Source organism: Opisthocomus hoazin, chromosome 10, assembly GCF_030867145.1.
Source record: "Opisthocomus hoazin isolate bOpiHoa1 chromosome 10, bOpiHoa1.hap1, whole genome shotgun sequence".
Lineage (NCBI taxonomy): Eukaryota > Metazoa > Chordata > Aves > Opisthocomiformes > Opisthocomidae > Opisthocomus > Opisthocomus hoazin.
In genome coordinates, this window is record NC_134423.1 from 31363787 (window position 1) to 31391470 (window position 27684).

Consider the following 27684-nt stretch of genomic DNA (forward strand, 5'->3'; position numbering starts at 1 on the left):
TTCTCCTTCCCCTCTGCACTGCCCTGGTGAGGCCCCATCTGCAGTGCTGTGTCCAGTTCTGGGCTCCCCAGTTCCAGAAAGATGAGGAGCTACTGGAGAGAGTCCAGCGGAGGGCTGCGAGGATGAGGAGGGGACTGGAGCATCTCTCCTACGAGGAGAGGTTGAGGGAACTGGGCTTGTTCAGCCTGAAGAAGAGAAGGCTGCGAGGGGACCTTAGAAATGCCTACAAATATCTGAAGGGTGGGTGTCAAGAGGATGGGGCCAAGCTCTTTTCAGTGGTGCCCAGTGACAGGACAAGGGGCAGTGGGCACAAACTGAGGCACAGGAAGTTCCGTCTGAACATGAGGAAGAACTTCTTCCCTCTGAGGGTGACGGAGCCCTGGCCCAGGCTGCCCAGGAAGGCTGTGGAGTCTCCTTCTCTGGAGATATTCAAGACCCACCTGGACAAGGTCCTGTGCAGCCTGCTGTAGGTGACCCTGCTTCGGCAGGGGGGTTGGACTAGATGACCCACAGAGGTCCCTTCCAACCCCTAGTATTCTGTGATATTCTGTGATATTGGCAGAAAAAGGACATCAAAAAGGGCACTGGGAGCACGGCCAGGGGACTCTGCACGACACGAGGGGATGCACAAGTCGCGCAGGGGCTTACTTGTATCTGGCCGGGGCCAATATAAAATTTTTTCAAGATGTTTATCAGGAAGTGCTGAACTTCAACCCAAGGATATATGCTGTTTGATCCATCCAGAACGATGATTATGTCCATGTACGTCTGGCATCCTGTGAAAAATACGCAGTGTGTTATTGAAAGACCTTGGCAACGCTTGCAAAGGGGAGATTTATGGCTTCATACCTCACAGTCAGGTACTTGCTTTTACGATTTGTTTGAAAAAAAAAAAAATCTTATTTCAATAATTCATAAAGACCTTTAGGCTTCAATAAGGTAGAGAGAAGCCACAAGCATCCTTTCTGCCGAGAAAAGACCGGATAACTTTCTAAGAATAACACTCAGCGGTATCTTTTCTAATTCAGAGCTGGACCTTTATCCGGTCTAATACAGTTGCATACTTCAAAGAGCGGCCGCTGCAGGCAGGATCCGGCCTCCGTTCCTCCCACAGAGCGATGCTTTACCCCTGAGTCACTCCTCAGCCCTGCCTGTACTTGCCATATAACACAAGCTGGGCATTTCCTCCCCTTCCCATTAAAACCCTCAGCAACGAGGCAGCCAAAATCCCCAGCAAGGACCCCGGGGTTCAGCTCTGCAGGATGAGCTGCGAAGGATTTAGGCAGCCGACTGGGGAAAAATGCTCTGTGCCAGCTATCTTGCTTATAACGTTATTTAGAAAAGTTGCAGAAAACCAGGAGATGCCGAATTTTCCAGTGACAGATCTCTCTTGGTTGCCCTTTTTGCCTGCTGTAGGTATTTATGGGTTAGGGCATCCACAGACTGGAGTCGTGCATGGGACACTCCACCACTGTGGTCCTCAGCTGCGTGCCGTGAGCTCCATCTCCTACGCACCCCGGGACCCAGGGAGAGGAGCCGACCCTCTGCGTCCCACTCACCAAATGACAACGCTCTGCTCATTAACCGCCTTCTCTCTAAAAATAACCCAATTACCCTTTGCAGTGAGGGCTAGAAGCATCTCCTGGCCATAACGAGGGAAGCGACACTGAGAATTTGGCGGGGGGGCTCTGCCTTTGCTGCCTCTGCCACCCAAAAGTCCTGTTTTCCCCTGCTCCGCTCTACACCACGAGAACCAACCAACACCAAACGGGTGATGGAGCTGGGGCAAGGAGCTTCTGGGAGCCCCGATAGCACAGGGCAGGCTTCTGTGATTTCTTACCACCTGCAGAAAAGCTTACTTCATACCTCAAAATAAAATCACATATCCGAATTTACAAATTTGGGCCAAAATATTTAGCTCTCCGTCAATGAGCTCTTTGTTCTGTGTGGCCAAGGTCTGAATTCTTTCCCTATTTTGCCTTCCTAGCTGTGCTGATAAAATTTTCTGGATACTTTTATTTCTGGTTTTGGAAGAATAAGTTATTATTTGTCTTCCCCGGGTGTCAGTCAAAAGGAAAATGTTTAGCAGATGTCTGTGTACGTAACCCCCTTTGAATCACTTCCCTGCAACCATTTCCTCTGCTCCCTCGCCTGCACTCGAACACTGACATCGCTTTGTTTTCTCAGTGGGACTGAAGCGATTAGAGAACAGAAATTCCCTCTGACTTCAAAGTTGGGGTTAGAGCTGCGGGGCAGATTGTTTCTCGTACTCTGCAGAGCCGGAGCCACCGTCTTGGAGAACCTGAAGTTGGAGTTGACCCGGGAGCACATGCCCGTGGTGTAGTAGGAGCTCCCGCACTCGTGGGACCAGAGAGGGCTGCAGGCCTGAGAGGAAAAAAAAAAAATCAGTCATCAGGGGTGGGTTTAAAACTGCCACTGTTTAATTGCTGCTTTGCGAGGCTGTCCTCTCCTTTGGCATCTTTTTCCCCATAGAAGCTGAGGGTGCGTGGGGTTTCTGAGCCCCGCAATGCATGCAGCACATATATAAATACCCAGAGAGGGGTATTTGCGTGCTTTTATGTGCTGATGTACATGAATCACAGAATCACAGAATGGTAGGGGTTGGAAGGGACCTCTGTGGGTCACCCAGTCCAACCCCCTGCCCAAGCAGGGTCACCCACAGCAGGCTGCACAGCACCGCGTCCAGGTGGGTCTGGAATATCTCCAGAGAAGGAGACTCCACAGCCTCCCTGGGCAGCCTGGGCCAGGGCTCCGTCACCCTCAGAGGGAAGAAGTTCTTCCTCATGTTCAGACAGAACTTCCTCTGCTTCCATTTGTGCCCGTTGCCCCTTGTCCGTGCACCCTGTGGAGACCCTCCCGCCCGGTGCGGGGAGGCCAGGCTGTGCCGGAGCCCCGTTCCTCACCAGAAAGCTGTTGTCCTTGGGGTTGGTAGCCAGGCTGAGGCCGAGGCGCATGTTGTCCTTCCGTTCGGAGACGTTGGAGAGCGTTACCCTTCCTTCGGAGAGAGGACGGGGTTAGGGACTGCCGGCGGGCAGCGATGGTGGGCACCCAGCCCTGGTCCCCGTGGTGCTCCCCAGCATCTCCGGAGCAAGTAGGAACCCAGCTGAACGCCGGAGGAGAGCTGGCTCTGCCTGCTTACGCCACTGACTTCTGCTTTTTTTTGGAAGCAGTTGTCAAGATAAGTTTTTTTCTTAAATGCCACTATCAAGAAAGAGAAAAGTCTTCAAGAGAATTAAGCTGTGAGTCAGAGATGGCATCGCTTACGTAGTTAATCTTTAGGAAGAAACCCCTCTGAGCAGCTCTAGTATCTCCTATTTTACTGCTGGGCCAGCAGGCATTTACTGGCCAATTTATCTTTGTGCATTGCTTTCGTTTCCCATGTCACAGCCCAGAACGTGGGAACAGCCCCCAGGGCAGCTCTGTCTTTCTGTTAAGGCCACTATCACTTAGCTGGGACACGAACGCTGCCTAAGCCAGCCATCCCCCCACTTCGGGGGCTCTGGACAATGCAGCCCCCCGCCACCCAGGGCTCCCACTTGGCTGTTTTGCCAGAGAAGCAAACTGAGAAGGAAATTGGGCAATTAATGGTAAAATTAAGGGGTTGCCTTCGTTGCCTGTGACCTTTGGGTGTTTCTTGCCGAGGCTGAAGTTGAGGGGAGGCTCAGAAACCGAGATCCGCAACGCGGAGCTGGAGGGAGCTCAGCCCGGCGCTGAGCAGCCTCCAGCGAGCCCTCGCTTCACCCCTGTGGACCAGCAGCCCCAGCTCTCACCCAGGCACCCAGAGCTCACCCCGATCCGCTGTCTGCACCCACACTGCACTAAAGCCAGAGATAAAGGGGCTTTAGCCCACGTTATAAACCCTCCAGGATGCCGGGTGCGGATGCTGGCAGCCCGCTGTCCTGAGCTGGTACCCCAGGATGCTCCCCGCCAGCCCCCGCATCCAGCGCCCACCCGGCGTGGGGAGGGCAGGGGCAGAGCCACGCTCCCGTGTCAGCTCGGGGGTCTCCACGCTACGGTCAGCTCTGCTGCACGCTGGCTGTCAGCTTGGCGTCCCCCGCCCCCGGGCAGCTCCGTGTCTGGTTTTGCTCAAATTGTGCAAACTAGACATGTTCATTGGGAAAAAAAAGAAAATAGGATGTGCCCATGGAACTGATCTGTTCATCTGAGACTTTTTTCCAATGGGAAAATCACAAAATCACAGAATAGTAGGGGTTGGAAGGGACCTCTGTGGGTCATCTAGTCCAACCCTCCTGCCCAAGCAGGGTCACGTACAGCAAGCTGCACAGGACCTTGTCCAGGCGGGTCTTGAATATCTCCAGAGAAGGAGACTCCACAACCTCCACAATCTAAAAATAGATTGCTTTTTAGCAAGATTCAAATTTACGCACACGAGAGATTTATTTCCTCGAAGAATCTCGATGTTCTCATAGTAAATAACAAAAAAAAAAAAAGGAAGAAAGAAAACAATGTTTAAAAAAAATTTTGGAGCCAATCAATCAAATATTGCCGATGATCCAAATTTCCTCCTCTCTTATCAGCTCTGGTAGAAACCCAGGATAGTTCAGATACATAATGATGAAAAATAAAGTGAGAACAGCTGCTTCAGTGTTAAAAAATCCCAGACCTTGCCCCCAAACCCCAGCAATGCTCCTCAGGACCATGAGAAAGTCCCCGGCTCTCACGTTCCCTACTGAGATGGGGATGTGCCTGTTGGGTTTCCCACTTTGGGCAACAAAGGGAACTTGTCCCCGCCGAGCCTTGCACCTCCCTGACCCGGGTAGGGCATGTCCTGATATCGCGATATTGTGCTATCGGCACGCTCGGTGCTGGACCAACCCAAGAAACCTCGAGAAAGGTCTCACCCTCTCCATCCATGGGATGGAACTGGGATGCCTGGTGGCCCGGAGCACCCTGGGGCTCCCTCCTCCTGCGACGGCAGTGACAGGGCCTGGGGGTGATGGGGCTGGGTGATAACCCCCCCAGATACCAACGCCGTGGGGGCAGGTTGGATGTTGGAGCAAAACCCGCCCGTGCCCAGGGAACCTGCTGCGGTGGGCACGTTGTCCGAGCATCCCCCAGAGAACCCAGACCCCACCACGTGCAGTCAAGTATTCCCCAGTGGGACCATCACCCACTGATAATTCTGTCCTGATCATTTAATAAATGAGTTTAAGCTATATTAAATACGCAGCTTTTCTGCTTGATCCCTATTTGCTCGATTTCACCCTGACTTTGCTTAAAGCTCCGCACCAGGAGTGACGTGATCACCTGAAATAATTCCTTATTTAAAAATCCTCCCGAAACATGCAGTCCTCATGCTTTTGGGGACAATCCGGGCAACGTGACAGGGTGGGTCTTTACAGACCAAAGCAATGATAAACAGCACCATATTAAAAACACCCAGCTGCCCTCGCTGCCCCGTGGGTGTGCGGTACCTAGGTTGAGCTTGGTGCAGTTGCTGTGCGTGTCGCTGGTCACCGGGCACTTGTAGACATCTCCCGTCTTCTGCTGGCCGTTGGTTTCATAGGGAGCTCCCACCACCAGCCTGTGGGACAGAGGGGTCCATCAGCGCCCAGACACTGGGCATGAGGTGTGGGAGCAAACCCATGGCCACCACCGGAGGGGAACAAAATGATTCCCAGCCCAGGCCCCCGGTACGCGGGTCAGAAGGTGTCAGGAGAGGGTCCCTCGCCAGGGGACACCATCGTTCCCCTGACCTGACCCCGTGCAAGCAGCAAAACCGCTATTTTGACTTCCCCTTCCCACGACAGCAGGCCAGGGACGATGACTCACTGCTGCTTGGAAGCAATGCCCATCAGATGCAACAACGGGGGTGAAAGAACTCCTGGCAGCGAGCGAGGGCTGCAAAACCATCCGACGGCACTGGGAGGAGTGGGGGACCCCCATCACCACCTCGGCTCACAGCTGGCACCGGCACCAAGACATTCAGCATCCATCTGAGGTCCCGTGGTAGGCACGGCTGGACCCGGGGAGCGGAGGACGGAGGTGTCCCTTCTCACCACTGCTCCAGGTAGGAACCTTCCCATGCCAGGAGTGTCTTCTGACACAGATGTGTAGGAAGGAATCCTGCCTAGCAGTACCCAAACGAATAGCAAGGAGCTGGTATAGCAGCGGTGGCAACCCACAGTGGGTTCCAGAGGGGATTTTCCCCATGAAAAAGCTGAAAAAATGAATTCCCTGGAGTTTTGCTCTGACCTGGGGTTGTTCACTTGGGAGCAGCCCGGAGTGGTACGTTAGGATCCCCAGCTCAGTGTCGTGTGAGGACGTTGGGCATCTATCTGCTCTTTAAAATAAGAGGAGCTGATGCAAACACACGCACCCACCAAGGGTGCAGGCCGCCAGTCAGGGTGTATCTGGGACACTGCAAGCATTTTTCTCACTTTTTCTTGGGGACTTGACCAGAATAGTCCAAAACCGAAGGAGGAATGGAGCAGGACCTGAGGAATTTGGCCATTCCTTCCAGGCTAGTTCAAAAATACCCCGAACCACGGGTTATTGGCATCTCCTGCTCCCAATGTGTTCGCCCCAAAATAAATCTGCCCCGTTGCTTTTTTTTGCTGTCAGAATCCTATCGGTGGATGCAGCCGTGCAAGTCCAGCTCGCCAGATAAACAGGATCTCTTTTGTTCCCCGCCGCCCTGCCCAGCAGCTGGCAAAGCCGCCGTCCCCGGCACAGCTGGTCCCTGTTAGACCAGAAATGGTCATTTTTTTTTTTTTTCAAACGCTGCTTCTACAAAGACACTAAACACTCATTCTTTTATTCCACCACTATAAAACTGAATTGCTCACCGAATGAAGACCTCCAAAATCTAAGCAGCACTTAAGGATTCTCATGAAAACGCTTCCTGTCTTACAGCTTCATTGCTAACGAGGGGATTAATTAGGGGAAAATATTAACCATCTGCAGCCATCCTCAATAGGATCCAGCAGCTCAGGAGAGCCTGGTACCTTCTCCCTGACCTCTACAAGGAGTTTGCTCATGGTCCGAGACAGGGGGGAGAGAAAACGACCAGAGGGGGAGAGAAAACAACCTTGGAGATTAAAAGAAATGAAGGTTGAGACACCTCAGAAGATGATGTTCTCATTTTTAAATTCTTCATTCCCATAGAAGATTTTAACATAAACAGGGTTTCAGATGAACTTCTTGGAGCAGATCCACCTTGATGTGCCCCCCCCCCAACCCCCGTTTACCCCCCACAGCAGGAAAATCCCTGTTGAGACTTCCCCATTAATGAATATTCACGTATTAATATTATCACACTACCCATTAAGGAATATTCCCGATCACCAGCTGTTTTCAGGTCGAAGCATCTCTCTAAATGCGAGATGATGACGAGGGCAAACCATCCGTTCCCCCAGTTCCCCCGCCTTGTGTCAGGGCTGGAAGCTCAAAGAAAGCCCAAATATTTACAGACTCTGCCATGAATGCAGAGGGGTTGTGAAGCTGAGGAACGCAGAATTTTTGTCTCCCAAAGACAATGGCATTGTTTTCCCTTTTCGGTTAAATTTAAGTGATTAATTAGCCGAAGCTGTCAGATGCTCATGGAAACTCGGCAGCTGGGGAAAGGCTTTTCCAGCTGTTTGAAAGGTGCCGGTTGCAGGGAGGCTGGAAGTGTTCCCCGAAGTCGGCTGTCGGAGACGCTGCTCAACGCACCCGCCCACATGTTGCTTACAAACCTCTTCCTTCACTCTGTGGTATGTAAACCCCTGCTCTAAATGCTAAAAATCCCATCTCAAAAAGCCTAAATCCAACCGGAGCATCGTGCCGCCGCAGGGAGCCATCCCCCGCTCCATCCCAGCGCTCCCTCTCCCCACGCACCCTTGGGTCACCCCAAATCCCCTTGGGTCACCCCAAATCCCCTTGGAGGGTTGCAATCCCCCCTCCCCAGCCATGGCCTGATGTTAAACAAGCAAAGCCCTCTGCAAAGAGCGAAGCAGCAGGCGCTTGCGTCACGGCTTGGCTCATAAACGAAGCTTTAAAAGAAAATAAGAACCAAACAAGCCCGCCCTCGCCTTCCTTTTCATGCGCTCCTTATGGGGACAACAAAAGCAAAAAAAAAAAAAAGGGGGATTCAATGTGAAAAGCGCAGACTGCTCGGAGCAACATGTCTGAGGACGTATTTTTAACTTTCATCCCGGGAAAAAAGCAAAAATCAAGAAAACCCAGGCTGCTGGTGGAAAGGCCTCTGCTCTGCCTGTGCGGCGAGGGGAGCGAGCACCCAATTCCTGCTCTGCCAGCAAAGCACCCGTGCTGGGTCCTGCGTCCCAGTGCCCTGCCCGGCTGCGTCCGTCGTTGTGGGCTGGGCAAGTCTCACAGCAAACATCAAAACGATGTGCCAAGCTCAACTGGCATTTTTTTTTTGCCCTGTTTTAAATGATATTGGTGCAGGTGAGCGGCGTGCGTGGTGCTTCTGGCACAACAGGGCAATATAAAACCCGAAATGTTGCCGCGCTTCGGTGTCTGAAACAATTAGAGTCACAGCTACTGAGCACTGATTGAATTATTGGGGAGTTTTATTTCCCTCAGTCAAAACACTCTCTGGCGAAACTCCCTGTGTCACAGAGATTAGTTCATGCCAATTATCTCAATACTGAACCCAATAAATGGTGTTTGGCTGGAGCGCATCTCCTGGCAAACCCTCCACCCCTGATCTGAAGGCATCAAGCGACGGAGAAGCCAGCATTTCCCTGGGAAATCTGTCAGAGTTCAGCGCTTAAAAATTCCCAGCCCTTCGGATGTGCCTTCAGGCTCCTGCGCTGAGCCGCAGGGATGTGCCCGTCCCCAGCATCCCTTCCCGGAGGAGCGTGCCACCGCCTTCAAACTGCCTCCGACACTCCCGGATCAGGGCCCGCTTCATCTCTTTAGTCCCTTTTTATCCTCATTTATTCATCTCTAGTGCTTAAATTTTTAATTTCTGCCGGTTGCCCCTCAAGTGCTGTTGGTTTTTACCTGCTCTTTCTCCTGCCAGGGCTGTATTAGCCTCTCTCTTTGCCCGGACATAGCTCAGCCCCTCGCCCCGTACACGCCATGATCCCACACCCTGGAGACCCCTCAGCCTTTTCGCATCCTGCAAATTCCCAGCTTTTCCAGGGAACAACCCCGCTGGCATGGCAGGCTCCCGGGGTGCATTGCGGAGAGGTTGCAAAGCTCATTTGGAACCTCAAGGTATTTTGATTAAATGGAAAGAAATCAGGAAAGGAAGGTATGTCTAGCTGGTGATCCGGGAACGCAGGGATTAGGGAGGAATGGAGAAGCAACTATGCTTTTCACAGGATTTTTCAATCAATGGGACACTTAATCTCCTGCAAGGCAAATTCACTCGCAGTTAATTTATTCAAGATGGAACTGGATGAAGAAGTGATTAAGGAGGTTCAGGAAAGGCAGAGTTCAGCTGTGGAAAACTTTAAATGGGAATGGGGCTCCTTGGAAGGAGCGTGACAGAGGAATGGACTTTGAAATGTTTTTCTCCACATTGGCAACGGTGGAAAAAAAATACCTGGTGGGAGTCCAAGGAGAGGCAGAAACGGTGGAGGAGTCAAAGAGATGGTGGCATGGGAGGATGCGGGACCTGAAATTGAGTCCTCAGTCTGACAGCAGCTTTCTCTGCAGCCTCTAGCAAATGATCTTATCGATCTGTGGTCATTTTTTGGTCTTTAACTACAAGACAGCTCCACTGAAGAGCACAGGCAATGCAGGACGGCTCTGCTGATGGTGATGACCCCATCACACTGCATGGGCAGCAATGGGCAGGCTGCTGTCCTGGCCAGCTCTGCTCGCCACGAGCAGATGAAACCTGTGTGTCGGTGACCGAGGGCCACCGCAAAAATCATGCCTGGGACAAACATCTGTGGCCGAGCACCGGGCAACCTCCGATAAGGTCTCATAGAGGGAGTTCGAGCTGATGGCGATTGCATGACTGAATCCAGATCCATCCCTTAGCACTGCCCAAAGCCCGGGGACGTGTGACAGAGATATCAGAAGATGACAAAATGATTTTTTTGGTCTCTCTGCGGAGCAGTCCCATGGGCCAGGGGCAGCCAGGGAGGGAGCTTGGGGCATCTGGGAGAGGAGCGCAGGCTGGCAGCGAGAAGAGGCGTTGGGTGTGGAAGCACCAACAAGCCGTCCCGATGTGCGCTGGGTTAGCAGCGTATTAACTAATATCAGTTGGGCACATTCAGCAAGGAGGTCTGAAGAAGCATGGTGAACAAATCCAGGAGGGATGCAAGCCTTTGCTTTCCCACCTGGCAGCAGCGAAAGGTTTCACCCAGCCCCAGAGCCAAGGCGTGCGGCAGGGGAGGAGGAGGAAGAGGATGGTTACAGCAGGGAAGTATTTACACTGCCTACATCAGGGCTCCATTACCCTTGGCGAGTGATTATGTCCCCAGACACTGCCACTGAGGAGAAGATGCTCCTCCCACCTCTGGCTATGTCACCCACATCCTTCTCTCCTGTGTGAAAAATCATCTCATCCCGATCATCTCCAGCCCTAGCACAGCTTCTGGGCTGATGGCCTTCACACAGCTCTGGAGAGGGTCTTCTCCAGCACCCAGCTTTGGGCTGGCTCGTGACCAACGAGCCATTCAGGCTCGTTATTTAGCGCTGGTTGCAGGGGAATGTTGCACCTTTTGCACGACTGTTTTGTCCATTGAATACCTGAGAAGTCATCCCTTGGCAGAAGCATTGCTCGTGGAGGCATTAGAGCCTCTTGCTCACTGCCAAGTCTCCTGGTGCTCCCCATATTACCTCAATTAACCGACAACCTACTAACGACAGAGCAGTTGCAGTACTCCATGCCCACGTTTGATGAGTTTTAAGGGATTTCTCTCCCATGACAAAGTGCATCCTTGCTTTGAGGTTTGGGTCCCACCAACCCCACAGTGCCCAGCGCAGACCACCGGGTCCAGACCCTGACCCACTCCTGGACATGAGCTTTGTCCCCATCCCTGTCCCCTCCAGCTCCTACATGGGGACTGCCTGAAGAAGGTCCATCTGCCACCGACACGCACAAGCACCCTTGGTTGTTTTTTTAAAGACTGATCAACGTTTTCTCTGCTTTACAACAAACCCTCTCCTTGCAAAACGAAACATAAACACGACTGTAATTTACCCAGCTGTTCCGCGCACCGGGTCAAGCCGGGAATGGATGCTCCTAATTACACAGCCCGTTCCCACAACACGTCTGCAAAACCCTCCCGTAGCCGGGCAGGACCCAACGGGCCATCTCGCCCCATGCCAAGCAGCCACGCCACGGGAACAGCCCTGGGGGGACCCAGAGCAGGGACACAGGACTGGAGATGGAGGCAAGCAGGGTCCGAGCCCCGCGTGCTGCTACGGCAGCAATTACGCACCCATCGCAGTAAGCAAAATTACCGGCGCTCGCCTTAAAATAGCAGATGACGGGCGTGTTGCAAAACATGTCCGAGGAACTCGCAGAATAGTGTGGTCAGCGGTAATGATACTTTCTTGTTTTTCCTGGTGTAATTTTTTCCTTTTACTTAGGGATATTGTAATCGAGGTGTTTGCAGGCGAGACCCATCAGTGCTTCTTGGCCCGACCACGGGTTTCCACTGCGGCACGTGGAGTCGCTGGTCGATGCTCTCTGTGGGCTGCACGTGTCCATCAGCACTCGTGCGATCTCTGGCTTTCTTCTGGAGGTTTCCAAAGCAAACGCTGATCTTCAGCTCTGGTTCTTGCCAAGTGCCTCTTACTTTCCCCAGTCACCCCTTATCACCAGCTAATGGCATCTGAGGGGGGTCCATATGGTTTCTGTGTTGGAGGCACTATGGGTTCACTGGCTCCAATGTCACAGCTCCATCCAGCTGCCCTTCGGTGCTCTCCGACCAGTGCACCAAGCCCCTGACCCTAAATAACGAAGAAGTGATTGCAAAGGCCTTTTTATGGGTGACTAATACGGGCTGGGAAGGAGCAAAAACCCTTTTCCTCTGTAGAGATCTTCATAAGTGAGGCTGTGGATATTTCGCAGCACACGTGTATTGTGGTGGCACAGGCAGGACTTGGTGTCCATTCCCCTCCAGGCTCCCCCGGTCTCACTGTGGGAGGGATGCTGGGGTCTTAGGACGCTGGATGCTAATGCTATAGTGCAACAAGAATACTTTAAAAAAAACACTGGGGAGCCAATTTTCCCTCTATGCACCAAGTGCCTGGCCGAGAAGCTCGTGCTCGGTGGGCTTCCTCCAGCTCTTCCTAAAACTCCCGATGCACCTCAGAGGGGGAAGCCCACATGCGCGTCACGGCAAGCAAAGGTGGGTTGGGGAGTGCTGCTTTTGCTGCGACGGTTTGGGAAGCCCCGGATAAACCCACGGGCAGGAGAAATTTTCAGTCACTCAAGGTGGGGAAAGCAAGACGGAGAGGCTGGGATGCCCAGGAGCCCAGAAGCCGTGGGGCAGCAGCTCTCCATCTGCCAGGTTTGTCGTGTAGCCCAAACCCCCCTTTCTGCACGTGCCTCCCATTGGGTCCCTTGCAGAAAAAAACACCACAGTGCAGTTTTGCTCTTTTGCTGGAGAGGGTGGCAGACCTTCTCTTTCCTCTTTCAGCCTTCTACCAGCCATGAAGAGCATCAACCGAGTGCTGCTGCTGCAGACTGGGGGAACGTCCCCTTGCAGACAAACCCACAAGCCCCTCTCTTCCCCAAGTCCTACAGCGAGTAACAGGAGACCACATCTACTTTTCTTATTAGACCAAATGCTTTCTAAAAAAAAAAAAAAAAAGAAGAAATGAAGGGCCTAACTGGCTGGTGCAAACCAACCCCAGAGTCTGTGACAACCGTGCTGCTTTATGCAAAGGAAGATCTGCCCCAGGGATGTCCCATGTCCTCCAAGGTGCCCCATGAAGGTGCCAGGCGGGGACAGACCAACCTGCGGAGCAGCCCCAAAGAGTGCAGTGATGCTAAGAACAGAGCCTATGGGATCTTCTGGAAAACAAGACCCCTGGTGTGCCAAGAAGGGGTGAACCCCTGAACACGAGAGATGGAGTGGGCTGCTACAGCGTCCCACACCCTGTGGCCAGTCCATGCCTGCAGCCCTGGCGCGGTGGGAGGGAGAGCCGGGAGCAGACATTATCCCGACGCCGGAGGAATGCTTTACAGTTATGTACCCTTTCACCAAAATAATCCGAGCGCTCGGGTACCGGCCAAACCACAGGAGAATTACAGCCAAGAAAGCCTCTCGCAGTAGTAGGGAAATAGCAAACCCTGTAACTATTTTTCCAGATCAGCACAATTATAGCTTTAAATCCACCGAGCAGATTTTCCTCTCTTCTCCCTCCTCCTTTTCCCTTTGGCTGCGCTCAGACTGGAAACGTCATGTCTGTGCCTGGAGCAGCCGCGGGGTTGGGGCTCGGGGCTGCCCCCCTCCAGGCACCCTCGGAAGCAGGGGTTAGCCCTGGGTGCTGGCAAGGATGAGCTCTTGCTGAGGGTGGTGGGGAGCTGTGCACGGGGGATTCAAACGGGCCAAACCCTGCTCTGAAGATTCACAGCACCCCTTTGCTGCAAAGTGGGGTTGGGACAGCACAAGACACAACTCGGGAGGGCGAGAGCAGCTAGAGAGCACCCAGCATCCCAAACGCTAGACCCTCAGCCCTCAAAGCCCATCTGGGACCCAGCCCCCAGCCATGCCACCTTGCCAGCAGCATCAGCAAAGCCCTGGCCTCAGCCAGCTTGGGAATGCTGTATTTATTATTTTTACGGCTTCTGAAGGCTAATGGATGTTTATTCCAAGGGCTTTCCTTCCACAGCCAGTTCTTCTCAAGCTTCATTTTTTGCATAGCTGGAAACTTTCAATCCACAGACACAAGCCGGCACAGGGCAGCAGTCCTGCCACTCGCCGCATGGAGCATCACAGCTGCTGCCGTCTGCTCCATGGGGCCACAACCCATCCCCTGGGCCCCTTTCCCTCTCCTGTTTCTGTACTGGGGCGTCTGGTGGCAACGGGAAGCTGAGGGTGGTGGTTGGCATGTCCTCCCATGCACATGTGGGAGGAGGGAACAGGTCCTCTTGCCCTTCCTTAGGGAATGACACAGCTCCTGCTCATGGAATGATGGGAAGCAATCAAGAAATGAGGAAGATGACATACGGAGGGAACTTCTGTCCTTTTTTTACCCGATTTTGGACCCCTAAGAATATTTTCTCCCCAAATTCAAGGTGATTCAAGTTTCTGTTCGCCACAAACATACATGTGCAACATGAGGAGAGTGCACATGGGGATGTGGGTCTTCCACGGCTGAGGGACACATTCCATGTGCGTTTGCGGAAACTCTTTACACGTTGGAGCACAAGTAATGTGCCCAAATAAATCCATCCACAGCAACAAATGTGCCTGAACTCATGAAATTCATACCTTAAACACCCCCAAAATAGTACGAACCAAAGTATGACTTGGGGCAGAGAAACAGCTCCAAGCTCCAATCACCCCTCCAGGTCAACACCATGATCATCTCTGCTCTTACAGTAACTCCTTCTCCTTCTACCAACACTCCTGCCAGGCCACTTCACCCCAGGCACAGTAGCACGGGGAGCTCCCTTTTCCCCCAGGTTTCACCCGAGATGCCCAGCCCTGGGGATGCTCGGACCTGGTAATGCCAGGTACCGCTTGCCCTGCCTGCACTGGGAGAGCTCCAGGGCAGGGCAGCCGCTGCCCAAAGCTACGTTGCACAGTAGGATGAGTTTCGGTAGCCTGCTGTCATTTTTTCCATTCATACACTTCAAGAAAGCACTCGGGTTGCACCTCCAGCTTAATGAAATAGGGAGAGAAAGTGTTGAGAGGGAGGTCTGAAAGCCACTCGCTGCTCTGGAAGACGGTGAGCAGAGAAAAGCCACCCCACGAATCAATGAGCTTCTCAAGCAGCACATAGCCCAAGCGTTTTTTCCCCTGGAGTTTAATAATCTGAATTCTTTCCTCCCAGACTTTCCACTATCGGGGTTGCAGTTGCAGCCCCCATGTGCAAGTGATCTGGCTCCCTCCCTGAAAGGTTAGAAAAAGGGAAATAGTCACAGCTAAAACTATACCTGGAGAATATTATATATAAGTTTGTATATACTTAAATATGCTGCTACACACAAACATACATATATTTATATAAAAGTTGCTTTGAAACCCTTCTAAAACCATCCTCGCTAGCCAAAAGCAGCATTAAAAGACTCAGACTGAAGGATAGGTGCCAAAGTCCTCGGATTCCACATTTGGTATTTGGCAGCTGGGCGGACGTTGTTATACCCATCGCTCCTATATGAGCCACGCTTCCGAGATAACCATTTAGCTTCCCTGAGCTCTTCTGCATTTTGGTGGACGTTGTCGAGCTCCTCTGAGATGGCACTGAAGGATGCTCGTCTTCTGCCTTACCAGGAACCGGGGTTTCATCTTAGCGTCTCCATTTCTTCTGCCAGCTCCTGGGGTTGGCCGAGGCTTGGTGCAATTATTATCCTGCTCTCTCTGTACGTCCTTGGTTTATCCTATAGATTTTTTTTTTGTTTAGTCATTTATCCTTTAACCAGAGTGAGTCATGGTGGCTTCATTTTTTAACTGTGTACACATATTTAATAGACATTTTCTACTACATAATTGCATACTCAAATACATGCTGTACTTATGTGTGTACACATCATTCTGTGCAGAGAACATCCAATTTTTTTCTTGCAGAGGAACCGATAGGGGAAGCATCAGGCAGGACACAGCTGTAGTTTCTATCAGGAGACATGCGAGAAGGACAAAAACGAGACAGTGCCCTGCTGGGAAAGGAGGCAAAATCCTCCCTTCACTGGTCCCCAGGGAAGCCAGCCCTTGGCCACCCCACCAGTGATGGTGGCAGCTCAAAGGCATGAAGAAAAAAGCATAAGACCCCCAAATCCAGTCCCTCTGCCAGGGCACAGCTGGAATCCTGCCTAAAACAGCATCTATAGCTACAACTGGGCTGAAAATATTTTAAAAAATAGGTGGTTTTCCACCAATCTCCACATGGCCTGTCCCTCAGAACGAGCACTCTGTGCAGCAGTCCTTACAGAGCAGCAAAACCAGCCCAACGGCTTCGCTCCTGCTGCTGTTCCCACCTGGCAGGGAAACCAGACCCTACAAGGCAAGGGGGAACTGCACAGGATCCCTCACAAACCCCTCAGCCAGGACCTCTGCAAGATGGACCGAGGGATGGGGCAGGCTCGGCCGCACCCATGCCCAGCATCCCCTGCCCAGGGGTGGGAGAGGACGGTCCCTCCTCAGGAGCAAGGCTGAGCTGTGGTCCCAGAAGGGTTTCCCACCACCCATATCCATAGATGTCTTTCTTTTGAGGAGCGCAGTGGCACATGAATATCCAGGAGCAAGGTGCCTGCTTGTCATCAGCATCCAGTGACGCTGCTCTCCTCCAAGGGGAGACTATAGGCATGTTTATGATGAAATGAAATATGGAAAAGGGATATTCCCCAGAAGCAGCGGCAGGGAGGAACCTGATGGCAGAGACACTCAGTTCCTGCTCCGTATCTGCTTCAGAGAACCACGATCTCGGAACAGCCTTTCCTAGGCTTAGCCCTGACCTGGCAGACACCTCTGTGGAGCCAGAGTAAATACCACCGAATTTTTGGGGTTTTGGATCCATTCCTGACAGAAAAATATTTCACAGCAGAGGTCTGTGCAAACGAAGAGCTCGCATGATCTGAAGCATCAGATCAGCCAGCCTGGAGAGCAGGGTCCCCATCCCACCATCTCGCAGCAGTGCCTGGGCCCTGCCTGGGAACAGGGAAGGGATGGAGAGACCAGCCTGGGTTGAGATTCCCTGAGAAATTAAGCTCATGGTACCCCCCAGATGAGCTCCAGTGTCACCTGGAAGGAGTTGAGGATGGGAGACTTCATGCTGAGCGGAGCATCATCACCCGTTAACTTCAGCCATCCCCACCCAGGTCTCAAGCAGGGGACATCGCAGGAATTTCCTTTATTTACTGGAACTACTCGATAGCCACGTTTATGCTGTGCTCCAGTGGCTTTGGCCATGAGCAGTTGTGCTGTCAGACTGCCCAAAATTATTCAGCCCTCCCCAGAAAAGCATTTCTTTGGGTAAATATCCACATTCAAGCAAAGAAAGGGTGGAGGGCTGAGTCCCATGCCAGATGTTTCCGGCTTCTGGCTTGTTAAGTGTAAAAGATGGCTGGGTGGGAAATGGTCCCATAGCACAGGTTCATGGACAGTGAGGATGAAAAGGATCCCAAGAGACCACCCGGTCCCGGACAAGGCCCCAGGCAGGGTCAGCTCTAAGAGAAAGCTCCCCGACTGCTGCATGCAGACCTGCTCACAGACAGCAGGGATATTCTCCTGTGAGGATGCTCCAGTACCTGGCATGGTCATGCTTCTGGGGACACTCAGCCCGACCACAAGCAGCCCTGTGCTCGGTCTTGAGATGAAGCAGCGGAAAAAACTCATCACCGCCACACAGATTCAGGTCTCTGAACTTCAGAGAGGATACTGGGTGCTAAAATACCTGCTCAGGACCCATCTCTGCATTGGGCAGAGGCAGTTTCATGAGCTGCACCCCACACAGCCCCCTCCCTTCCCAGCCCATCCCAGAGCACACGCTCCCAGTGGAAAACTGAACCTTATCCCAACATTCAAAGCTTTATGAATATTAACTCTGGTCTCTGCTAGACGGCGGAAGGAAACAGTGAACCGGAGTGCAAACATCAGCATGGACTTAATCACAAACACCTCCCCGGGAGGCAGCTGGGAGCACGGGAGGTCCAGCCTCGTGCCCCCCACCAGCACCAGCAAAGATCACACACGGGCAGCACAGGTCTGGTTTTTGAATTTCAGGGGTATTTATCTGCATTAATTACATATTTTTTTACTGCCTTAAGCCTGGCTGTTGTCCGCCCATGGGGCAGATCCTTCAGCTCCACAGCAATCAAGCTGCAGGGAATTTAATGGGCTTTTGAGCTTCCTTCGCTGCTCCAGCATCCAGATGTGCTCCTGGAGAGCACCAAGTGTCTCCGCCAACATCTGTGCAGGATTACCCCAGTGGGGATCAGCCCTGGCGAGGAACATAACCTGCCGCAAAAGCCGAAAGCCAAGCTAAGCCCATCCGAGTCTCATCTTGCACTGCTCACAGATGCAGGCAGGTCTGAGCGCTTCTGCAGACCACGGTGGAAACTGTATAAAATGAGGTGGCCTCAACCCAAAACCCAGATGGGTTTCCAACAAGCGTTGGAGGCCAAGGGGCCCCAAGAACCATGAACCTGCCTGGAGCAAAGCCCCACGCACGGCACCTGCCATGGAGAGGCAGCTGAGCAGGACCTGGAGCACGGCACCCTCCATACACATAAGTCTATCAAATACAAAATATACTGTTACCCTCCACATAAAACTCCTCTTTTTGAGAGGAAGAGAGTTTCTGTTCTCTACTTTTCCCAGGCTGGCTTGGCACCAGCATCACCAAGGCAAACCCCAGTTTCCCATGGAGCTGCAGCTCTGCCCACCCCAAACTGGTGGTCAGAAGGAGCAGGAGGAGCTACTCCGTGCGTTGGGCAGGTTGCTTTAGACCCCCTCCCCTTCAGAGCCCAGCGCAGAGCTCTCTTACCATTTCTTCCCCCCGATGTCATGCTGCTGCACCGTGTAGCCAAAATACGCTTCCTTGGAGCCAGCTATGATTTTGGGCCTCTTGGTGTCAACGTTGAAGGTGTCAGTGAACCCTGGGGAAAGAAAACAAGGATCCCATTAGCCAAGGTGCTGAGGTGGCAGGAGAAAAGACTTTTTTACTGTGATTGGAGACAGATAAGGTCACCCCAAGAGCCTGTGCAGTCTCCACTCATGGAGATATTCAGACCCCAGCTGAACACAGCCCTGGACAACCTGCTCCAGCTGACCCTGCTTGAGCAGGGCTTGGACTAGATAATCTTCAGAGGTGCCTCCAAGCTCAGCCATCCTGGGAATGCTACTCCCCCAAAACGTACAGCATGTCTCTGGAGGGTCCTGAGCAGGGGTTGTTTTACCCCATCACAGCAGCTCTGTACACAGCATCCCCACAGCCAGCCATGACAGAGCAGAGGCTGTGAGACCCAAAGCACACCAGCCCCACCTCACCTGCAGCCACCCAGCACTCCTCTCCAGCACTGGGTCCCCAGGGAGCAGCCAGCCCTGAGGCTGCAGCTTTAAGCGGGTTCATTTAGGGTTTAGAGGCCACACCTGCACAAGCCCCTTCCCCAGCCCAGCTGCAAAGGGGCTTCACCCTGGCAGGCACTGACGTGCTCCTCAGAGCTGCTGAGCTGGCACCCACCACTGCTACCAAAGCAACAGCCTATTTCTGGTTTATAATAAAGAAAATGTATTTTTCCTCTAGGCTGCTGTAAAAGTGGATCAGCTGAAGCCCAGGCTGCCAGGATGGACACAAGGAGGGGAGAGGAGAGCATCGTCCTCCCCTCTGACACCTTCTCAAGCCTCTTGCGACAGGCAATGCTGCTCTGCAGCTCTTTGCTCTGTCAGTAGTGGAGCAGCAGCTGCTCATAGTGGAGATGGTCAACACCATGTCCCCACGCACCCCAGCCGGGACCATGGGCTGGTGGTACAGAGAAAATGTGTGGCCATGCCATAGGTGCCTGGTCTGGAGCCCATCACCCATCCCAGCTGTCCCCACGGGCCACCTCCTGCCATCCCCGAGGGTTTTGTGGTACAAAAGGCTCAAAGCTGGGATTCACCATTCCCACACGAGCAAAAGTCAGTGCCCCTGGGTGGGTTTGCTAGGGAGAGGTGGCTCCGGAGGGGGATGTCCCCAAGGGTGGATGCTCAAACCTGGATGGGCTGATTTTCAGGCTTAGTCCTTTCCCCTTCCTGTAGGAGAGCCGGAGCAGGGTCCCTGGCCACAGCACCCCAGCTCCGGGAAGCCTGGTGCTCACAGCCTGCTCGGGTCAACCTTCAAGAGCAATTTGCTTGCCAGGGAGCAAATCTGGGGGGGATCAGTCTGGCAGCTCCTCCCTCTGCCAGGAGCCGGACCCAGCAGCAGAGTGTGCAGGTGGAGGGTTCAAGTGGGTCTTCCCAGGACTGGGGTGTTTTGGGGCTGCTGGAGATGCCTCTTGGCCTGTCCATGGGTGCAGGAACTGCCCCAAATTGTGCCCACAGACCCCCTGGGTGCATTCGATGGAGAAATTGGCTGGGGGCAAAGACCACCCCCTGGGCACTATCCATGCCAAGGGGCTTGTGCACTGAGTTGCCTCTATTACTGGTAGCTGGAAAATGCTGCAGCCACCCCTGTCCCACGTCCCATGGTCCATGTCTGCAGCCACCCCTGTCCCACGTCCCGTGGTCCGTGTCCCACAGCCAGCAGGTATCAGCCCACAGCATCCCGGTCAGAGACACATAACACTTTGGCTCAGGCCAGCATCACGTTCAAACCCTCCATGGCTGCAAAGGCTGCGCAGCTTCTACGAGGGAGGTGTTTTAATTTACAATATTATTTTCTATGCTCAAGCATAGAGGGGCATGGTCCAAGTCCCAGCAAGGAGCAGCTGCATGGGAGATGGTGCTGCAGGGAAGGGTACAGGATAACCAGGATATCCTGGCTCTTCACAGAATCACAGAATCACAGAATAGTAGGGGCTGGAAGGGACCTCTGTGGGTCATCTAGTCCAACCCTTCTGCCCAAGCAGGGTCACCTACAGCAGGCTGCACAGGACCTTGTCCAGGCAGGTCTTGAATATCTCCAGAGAAGGAAACTCCACAACCTCCCTGGGCAGCCTGGGCCAGGGCTCCATCACCCTCAGAGGGAAGAAGTTCTTCCTCATGTTCAGACGGACCTTCCTGTGCCTCGGTTTGTGCCCATTGCCCCTTGTCCTGTCACTGGGCACCACTGAAAAGAGCTTGGTCCCATCCTCCTGACACCCACCCTGCAGATATTTAGAGGCATTTCTAAGGTCCCCTCTCAGCCTTCTCTTCTTCAGGCTGAACAAGCCCAGCTCTCTCAGCCTTTCCTCGTAGGAGAGATGCTCCAGTCCCCTCACCATCCTTGTAGCCCTCCGCTGGACGCTCTCCAGTAGCTCCTCATCTTTCTTGAACTGGGGAGCCCAGAACTGGACAGAGTACTCCAGATGGGGCCTCACCAGGGCAGTGTAGAGGGGAAGGAGAACCTCCCTCGTCCTGCTGGCCACACTCTTCTTGATGCACCCCAGGATTCCATTGGCTTTCTTGGCAGCCAGGGCACACTGCTGGCTCATGGTCACCCTGTCGTCCACCAGGACACCCAGGTCCCTCTCCGCAGAGCTGCTCTCCAGCAGGTCCACCCCAAGCCTGTACTGGTGCATGAGGTTGTTCCTCCCCAGGTGCAGGACCCTGCATTTGCCTTTGTTGAACCTCATCAGGTTCCTTCGCCTCCGGGCAGAAAAGTAGCGGCGGTTGCAAATCAAAGATCTTGGCGTCACCCGTAAGGACAGCTTTAAAAGCGGCAGAAGGATCACGCTTGGTATTTATAGGGGTATAAAGGGGATGTCAACAGGAGAGGCTGGGAACGCCGCTTCACAGACAGAACAGTTCAGGGTGGAAAATGTTTTTTATAGGTAGGAATGTTAGGGGTGAACCTGATTTTTTTGCAGTCGTAGGAACAAATCTGCAACACTGGCTCTGTAAACAGAGAAACGCGGAGTCTCGCCAAGGAGAGCTGAGGTAAGGAGCTTTACAATCCTACAAAAAGAAATTCTAGAAAGCAGGGGGAAAGAAAAGGAGGCGGGGGGGGAGGAGAGCCAGCATATTTTGTGGTAGATTGACCTTATTTAACATTACAAAACAAATTAAAACCTATGCTGAGTTAACCATTACCCCATGGAGAAACGGAAGCCGGGACCAGCCACCAAGTGAGGTGATGGGCAAGGGCAGCGGGGAGGTGGTGGGGAGCTGGGAGCACCCCGGGGTGTCACATCGCTGCCACCAGCGAGACGGGGTGACAGCCTGGACCTGGCTGGAAGAGGGGGGTCTTTAGGGAGGGGAGGTCTGCAGTGTTTCAGGCAAGGTTCCATTCCAGGTAACGCAGACGCATCTGCGTCGCTTGGGTGCAGAGCAAACATCAGAGAGGGTGTCACGGGGTTTTCTTCTGATTTTTTTGCCTTCTGCAGAGTTTCTCTGATTTTCCACTGCAGAGCCCCAGGCAGAGAGGTTTTCTGGGAGCAGGAACACTGGGATAAATTGGGGAGCCCCAACCCATGGCTGCTCACTTTAGGACCCCGTGGTGCAGCTGTAGTGTCCCTTGGCAGCACAAAGGCAGCCTGGTCACGAAAAACAACAAAAAACCCCCAAATAAATAGCAGGAACGCTTCGTTAAATGCGAAGATCTCTGGATCAGGAGAGGTGCCTCAAGGTGCTTGTGCTGCTCACCGTGCCGGAGCATCCCGCTCGCAGCAGGTAGTGGGGACCTGGGGACGGGACGGGGCTGGAAAAACAAAATTATCTGGAGGAAAGTTTCCAGGCAATGGATGGCAGAGGGGAGGAATTTCAGAAAGCTGACAGATGTGGGTGCATTCGAGGCAGCAAGAATAAAAAAAAAATAATCGGAGAATATTTAAACTGGCTTCAACTAATGGGAGATTTTTGAGAGGTTGTCAAGGAGATTTAGCAATCCAAAGAACTGAGTCTCATTTTCTTGTCAGGAGTGACATCACTGTCATAAATAAGTGACCAAAAGCCACATGTTTCGCTTGCGATGCTGCCAAGGCAGGAAGCCTCAAATACCTCCTTTCCGAACTGGAGCTTCTGTCGAGTCCAAACTTTTGATTCTTGTCAGGTCAAATATTGAGAAGACAAAAAAAGAAAACACATTTGGGAAACAACACTGGGAATAAAAGCCACCTTTCCTGCCAAAAAGAATAAAAACAAGTCCTCGCTGTAAGGGAAACCTCTGGGAGGGAGATGCTCTCGGGGCCCCAGCACCATCCTCCTGCCCCTTGCTCTGCCCTCGCCTCCTCCCTGCATCCTACAGGATTCACCGCCGGCACGATGGGATTTCCCGGGACGCCGGGATGGTGCGGTGACACAGCCCGGCAGTGCTTGCTGTGATGCCCCAAGGCTGCTCCTGCCTCCACGAGAGGTTTGGGGCTGTAGCTCACTGCCTTTTCTCCAAACCTTGACGATTCCAGGGGATGAGAGCTGAGCCGTGGAGCTGCCGGAAGAATTGCCTTATTTTTTTTTTGACTGCGGGGAAAACACAGTCAATTTTTCTGACTGCACAGAGGAAATCCAGCCTGTTTGTCTGGCCTCCAGCATTTTCACAGCTTGGGACAGAGTTTCTGGAGAGGGGCCGAGCCAACACGGGGCAGCAACACAGGGTGGAGAAAGGTCTTGAAGGCTGCGGCTGTGTCCAGCCCATGGGAACCCACATCTGGGTCCGCACGGGCTCTTCTGCCGAATTCCCCAGGGCAAAGGCAGTTGCTGTGGGTCCCCAGGGGTGGCACAGGACGAGGTATGCGGTTTGGGGGCACTACAGGTGACCTAAGAAAAAGGGTATGAACGGGACACGAGAAGAGCGCATGCAGTGCTGGGCTCTTGCTTTCTTGCGGGGATGAGCGAGCTGCTCGCTGGAGGAGCCCGGGAGCACGTGGCAGGGGGAAAGCTCACATCTGCCAAAAACCTGGAGCGTGCCGGGGTCAAGCAGCTCGGTCTGGCACTGTGAAACTCGCCCTGCTGTTCTCGCTCCTGCTTCCTCTCTCGTCGCTCAAGCCCACGCAGGAGAGGTGACCTCTTCTGGGGTCTTGGGGCCAGACTCTTTCCAGTGGTGCCCAGCGACAGGACAAGGGGCAACGGGCACAAACTGAAGCAGAGGAAGCTCCAGCTGAACCCGAGGAAGAACTTCTTCCCTCTGAGGGTGACGGAGCCCTGGCCCAGGCTGCCCAGGGAGGCTGTGGAGTCTCCTTCTCTGGAGATATTCAAGCCCCACCTGGCCACGGTGCTGTGCAGCCTGCTCTGGGTGCCCCTGCTTGGGCAGGGGGTTGGGCTGGGTGACCCACAGAGGTCCCTGCCAACCCCCATCATTCTGTGATTCTGTGACCCCTGTGATGGGGCAGCGGGTCCATGGACCACTGCATCCTCAGCATCCCTGGGGATGCCGCTGGTCACCCAGCGCTGGGCTGGGCTCCTCTGACCCCATCCCACCACCTCATGGGCCTCAGTGGCATTGGATGCTCCTCTGCAACCCATCTGCCATGCACATTACTTTTCTTAGGATTGAAATATTTGGCTTATCTAGAAAATATTTAAGCTTGATATAGGGTATTTAGGCAGAAGCTAGCAGGCCCCGAGAAGGACTAAGGAGGGGCATGTGTCCCTGTGCTTCCCTCCAGCTTTAATTGCTATCGAGCGCTCTTTGCCAAACGAGATGCTGAAAGCACCAAATTCCTCTCCAGGTCGCTATCTCAAAGCCAGCGTTTGTCATCAGCTGTCAGGAAACAGCCCGGGGTTCGGTGGCTGCTGCAGTGGTGGATGGGGAGCCGGGGCATACTGCGGATGAACAGAGGATCAGTCATCGCCGGCTCGTGTCTTGCAACATTCCTGGTTACCCACAAAATCTCTGAGAAACAGCCCCGGGGCGTTAGCTACACAAGTACCTTGTGCTTCCATAATTCCAGCATTCTGGCCCCCCAAAAGCCGGGGAGGAGCTGTTTGATGGCCGCGTTTTGCAGCCCTAAGGAACGTGTTGATTAATCATTTGCGGTGCGTCTATCAGCGATAACACGAACGGCATCAGGAATAAACAGTGGCGGGTCTCTGCCCACCCCTTTCCAAGGGATACATGAGGAACACAACAGGTTGTGGGGACCATGGCATTGTTGGCGTCTCAGAGCCCCACGCACCTCAGGGAGGTGCTTATTGGACCTTCCCTGACCAAGCCTTGGCCAGTGGAGGGACAACTGGTAGGCAGGGAGGTGGGGTCCCACTCAGCCCCACTGTTGGGGCTGTGCAGCCTCTCAAAATTAAGTCCCCACCATCAAAGCCTGGACTGGAGCATCCCTTGGGGAACCCTCCTGGACAAACCTAGATTTGCCCCATGGCAAGCATGATGGTTTTACCACTTGGTGACCCTTTAGAGACAGAAGGAGCCCACTACCTTCTCTGGACAACCAACCCAGTGAAGGAAAACAGAAGGATGGTCTGACAAAAGGGAAGTTCTCACTTCTTGGTGCATCCTCCCTGGATCCTTCTGGAAGTCGAAGTTTCCCTGCCAGCACATGGTGTCAGCCAGCAACGGGGCAACCCACGGCCACCAAACACCTTTATTTCAACAATATGGCTCAGCACCCCTTGGCCAAGCTCTCCCACTTTCAGCCCAGGACTGCACCCTGCTTGCACCGAAGCCTCGCGGAAAAGTTGCTGGCCCGATCCAAAGTTTAGGGACACCTCGGGTTGTCCCCAGGACGAGCTGTGCACAGAGGCATGGCGTTGGGGTCCCTGGCCCTGCAAGGTGCCAGGTGGAAGGGGACCGGCTGCCGGGCACCGGCATCGCCTGCCTCCTCCCTCAGATCTGTTGCTGATGACCAAGGAAGCGCTGGGGACACCGCAATGCCGTGGGGACTCCCAGCCTGCGGGATGATGCCAGAAAGGGGACAGAGCCCGAGCGCTGGAGGTTCCCCCTGGAGAGAGCCAGGAGGGGGGTTTCCCTTGGGCGAAGCACCCGAGGGTTGGTGCTGGGACCGGCAGTGCTACCCGCAGGGTGAAGGGACCGTCCCCAAGGATGCACATCCCAACCCGGCACCCTCAGCTCAGCCCAGGGCCCCGGCGATCCCGCACAGCGCGGAAGCTTGCGTGGAGTCTGGATGGCAAAACCCCAGCATTCGTCCTCCGTGAAATACAGCGACCGGCAGCCACCACACATCCCGGACCGGAGACCACCACGGAGCGCTGGAAGCACGAACTCTTCCCGCTGGGACGCGGCTCACGTTCGCTGCAGCAGCGCTGCCGTCGCCGGCCACGCCACGCACGGGCAGAAAAACACCCGTGGGGAGAAACTCCCGCGGGCAGGAGCGCTCGCGTGGAGGATTTCTGCTCAGCCCAAGGCGGAGTCGCCGATCTGCCACATCCCCCAGCTCCACGCCGCAATAATCGCGATAGATCCACGGGCAGCATCTCCTTAAGTGGAGTTGGCCCCACGGAACCCGGTCGCCCACGTAAGCACGGCCGGGGCTGCGTCGCCGTCTCGGTGCCGGAGCCGTCGGCCGCGGCCGCTCCACGCAGGCAGCCCCGCGCCCCGCCACGCTCGCCGCCATGCAGGGAGCTCACACATGGTCCCCATTAAGCAAAGAAAGGCAGCTCCGCTGCGGCTTGCTTTAAAGGTTCAAGCAACAGTGCAATTAGGAAGGGGAAAAAACAAACTAAGAGAAGTAAAAAAACCAAACCAACCACCCTAGCGTGCTTTTCCATCGGGATGTTTAGAAACGTTTGCAGGGGCAGGAGCGCTGCGGGCTGGCGGGGAGGCGTGAGCCGGTGGCAGGGCTGCTGGTGGCGGGGAAAAGCTCTTTTTTTCCCCCTCCTTTGCAGCACCGAGCGGTCCCAGCCTGGCTGCGTGCGGGAGGATGCCAGATGGAATTGCAGCAAAAAATGACCGCTGCCGGGGAAGTTTCTTTCTGCGAGAAGCAAGCCTGAGGGTGCCGGCGAGGGGTCAGCAAGAAGCAGAACCCCCTCTCTCCCTCCCCAGCCCCGGCAGGGCTTGTCCCACACCCACGGAGAGGAATGGGGGAAGCTGCAGGCTCCTGAAACCAACCGCTCGCCTAAAACCCCTCGTAGCTTCTTTAACCCCAAGCCATTTTTCTTTTGCCCAGTGCTCTGATGTGCAATGGGACAAGCCACCTGTGGGTCACCAAAGTTAAAAGGGTCTGGCTTTCTTCTGGAGGGGGCTTTCTTAACCCCCGCCATCCGATGCTCGCTAACCCCGCTCCGGCGGCAGCCCAGGCAAGGCAGGGGCCGGGGGGACGCTGCCTGCCCGCTCGCTCCTGGGGAGCCCATCCAAGCTCCCCATCCCTCCCAACTCCCCTTCTCCCACCTCGCTCCCTCCCTCCTGCTCCAGGGAGGACTTTTCCAACAGCCTCCTTAACCCTGGGCTTTCTCCAGCACCTTTCCCAACTAAGCAAAAGCCATTCCCGGTTGCTTTGCCTGAGGAATCGGGGTGGGTTCTTACCGGGCAGGAGGCAGAGGGAGCAGGCGAGGAGCATCCCGCTGGGGAGGTCCATGGGAGCGCCGGCTGCCCTGCTCCCCGGCCCCGAGCATCAGCGGGAGGCAGCCAGCCAGACTGGTAGCCTCGCTCGAAGAGCCCTTTCCTTATCCCCAGCCTTTCCCGGCTCCCTGACAGCAGGCGAGCATTGGGAGGGAGTGGGAGGGACGAGCGAAACTGGTAGGAGGTACAGCAGGAGAGGACGGGAGAGGGGACAGCCTTCGCACGGCCGCGGCACCCTTTAGGGATCGGCCTCCCAGTAGGGCCGTGATGGATGGGAGCTTCAGCCCCACGGCAGCAGCGGGGGCTTCTCCCTGCAGCACCCTGCTGGGGTCCCCCAGGAGCCCTCGCTCCGATGGGGGCTTGGTGATGGAAGGTCTGCACGGGGTCACTGCTGGTTGTGGGGTGCCACTTCTGCTGGGTACCATCTCCATTCAGGTGCCACCTCCGTTCAGATGCCACCTCTGCTTGGGTGTCACC

General features: G+C 54.2%; 1 protein-coding gene across 2 annotated transcripts in view; it reads right to left on the reverse strand.

Moving 5' to 3' along the window:
• ITGA11 (integrin subunit alpha 11) overlaps positions 1–27290 on the reverse strand; it is a 52925-nt gene extending 25635 nt beyond the window's left edge. For both annotated transcript variants that reach the window (XM_075432044.1, XM_075432045.1), the window contains exons 1-6: positions 27172–27290; positions 18610–18721; positions 5457–5566; positions 2925–3016; positions 2271–2385; positions 649–776 (exon numbers count right to left, since the gene is read on the reverse strand). In XM_075432044.1, coding sequence (XP_075288159.1) covers positions 649–776; positions 2271–2385; positions 2925–3016; positions 5457–5566; positions 18610–18721; positions 27172–27223 — 609 coding nt within the window. In that variant the 5' untranslated portion in view covers positions 27224–27290. The remainder of the gene's footprint in view (positions 1–648; positions 777–2270; positions 2386–2924; positions 3017–5456; positions 5567–18609; positions 18722–27171) is intronic.
• Positions 27291–27684: the final 394 nt, after the last annotated feature.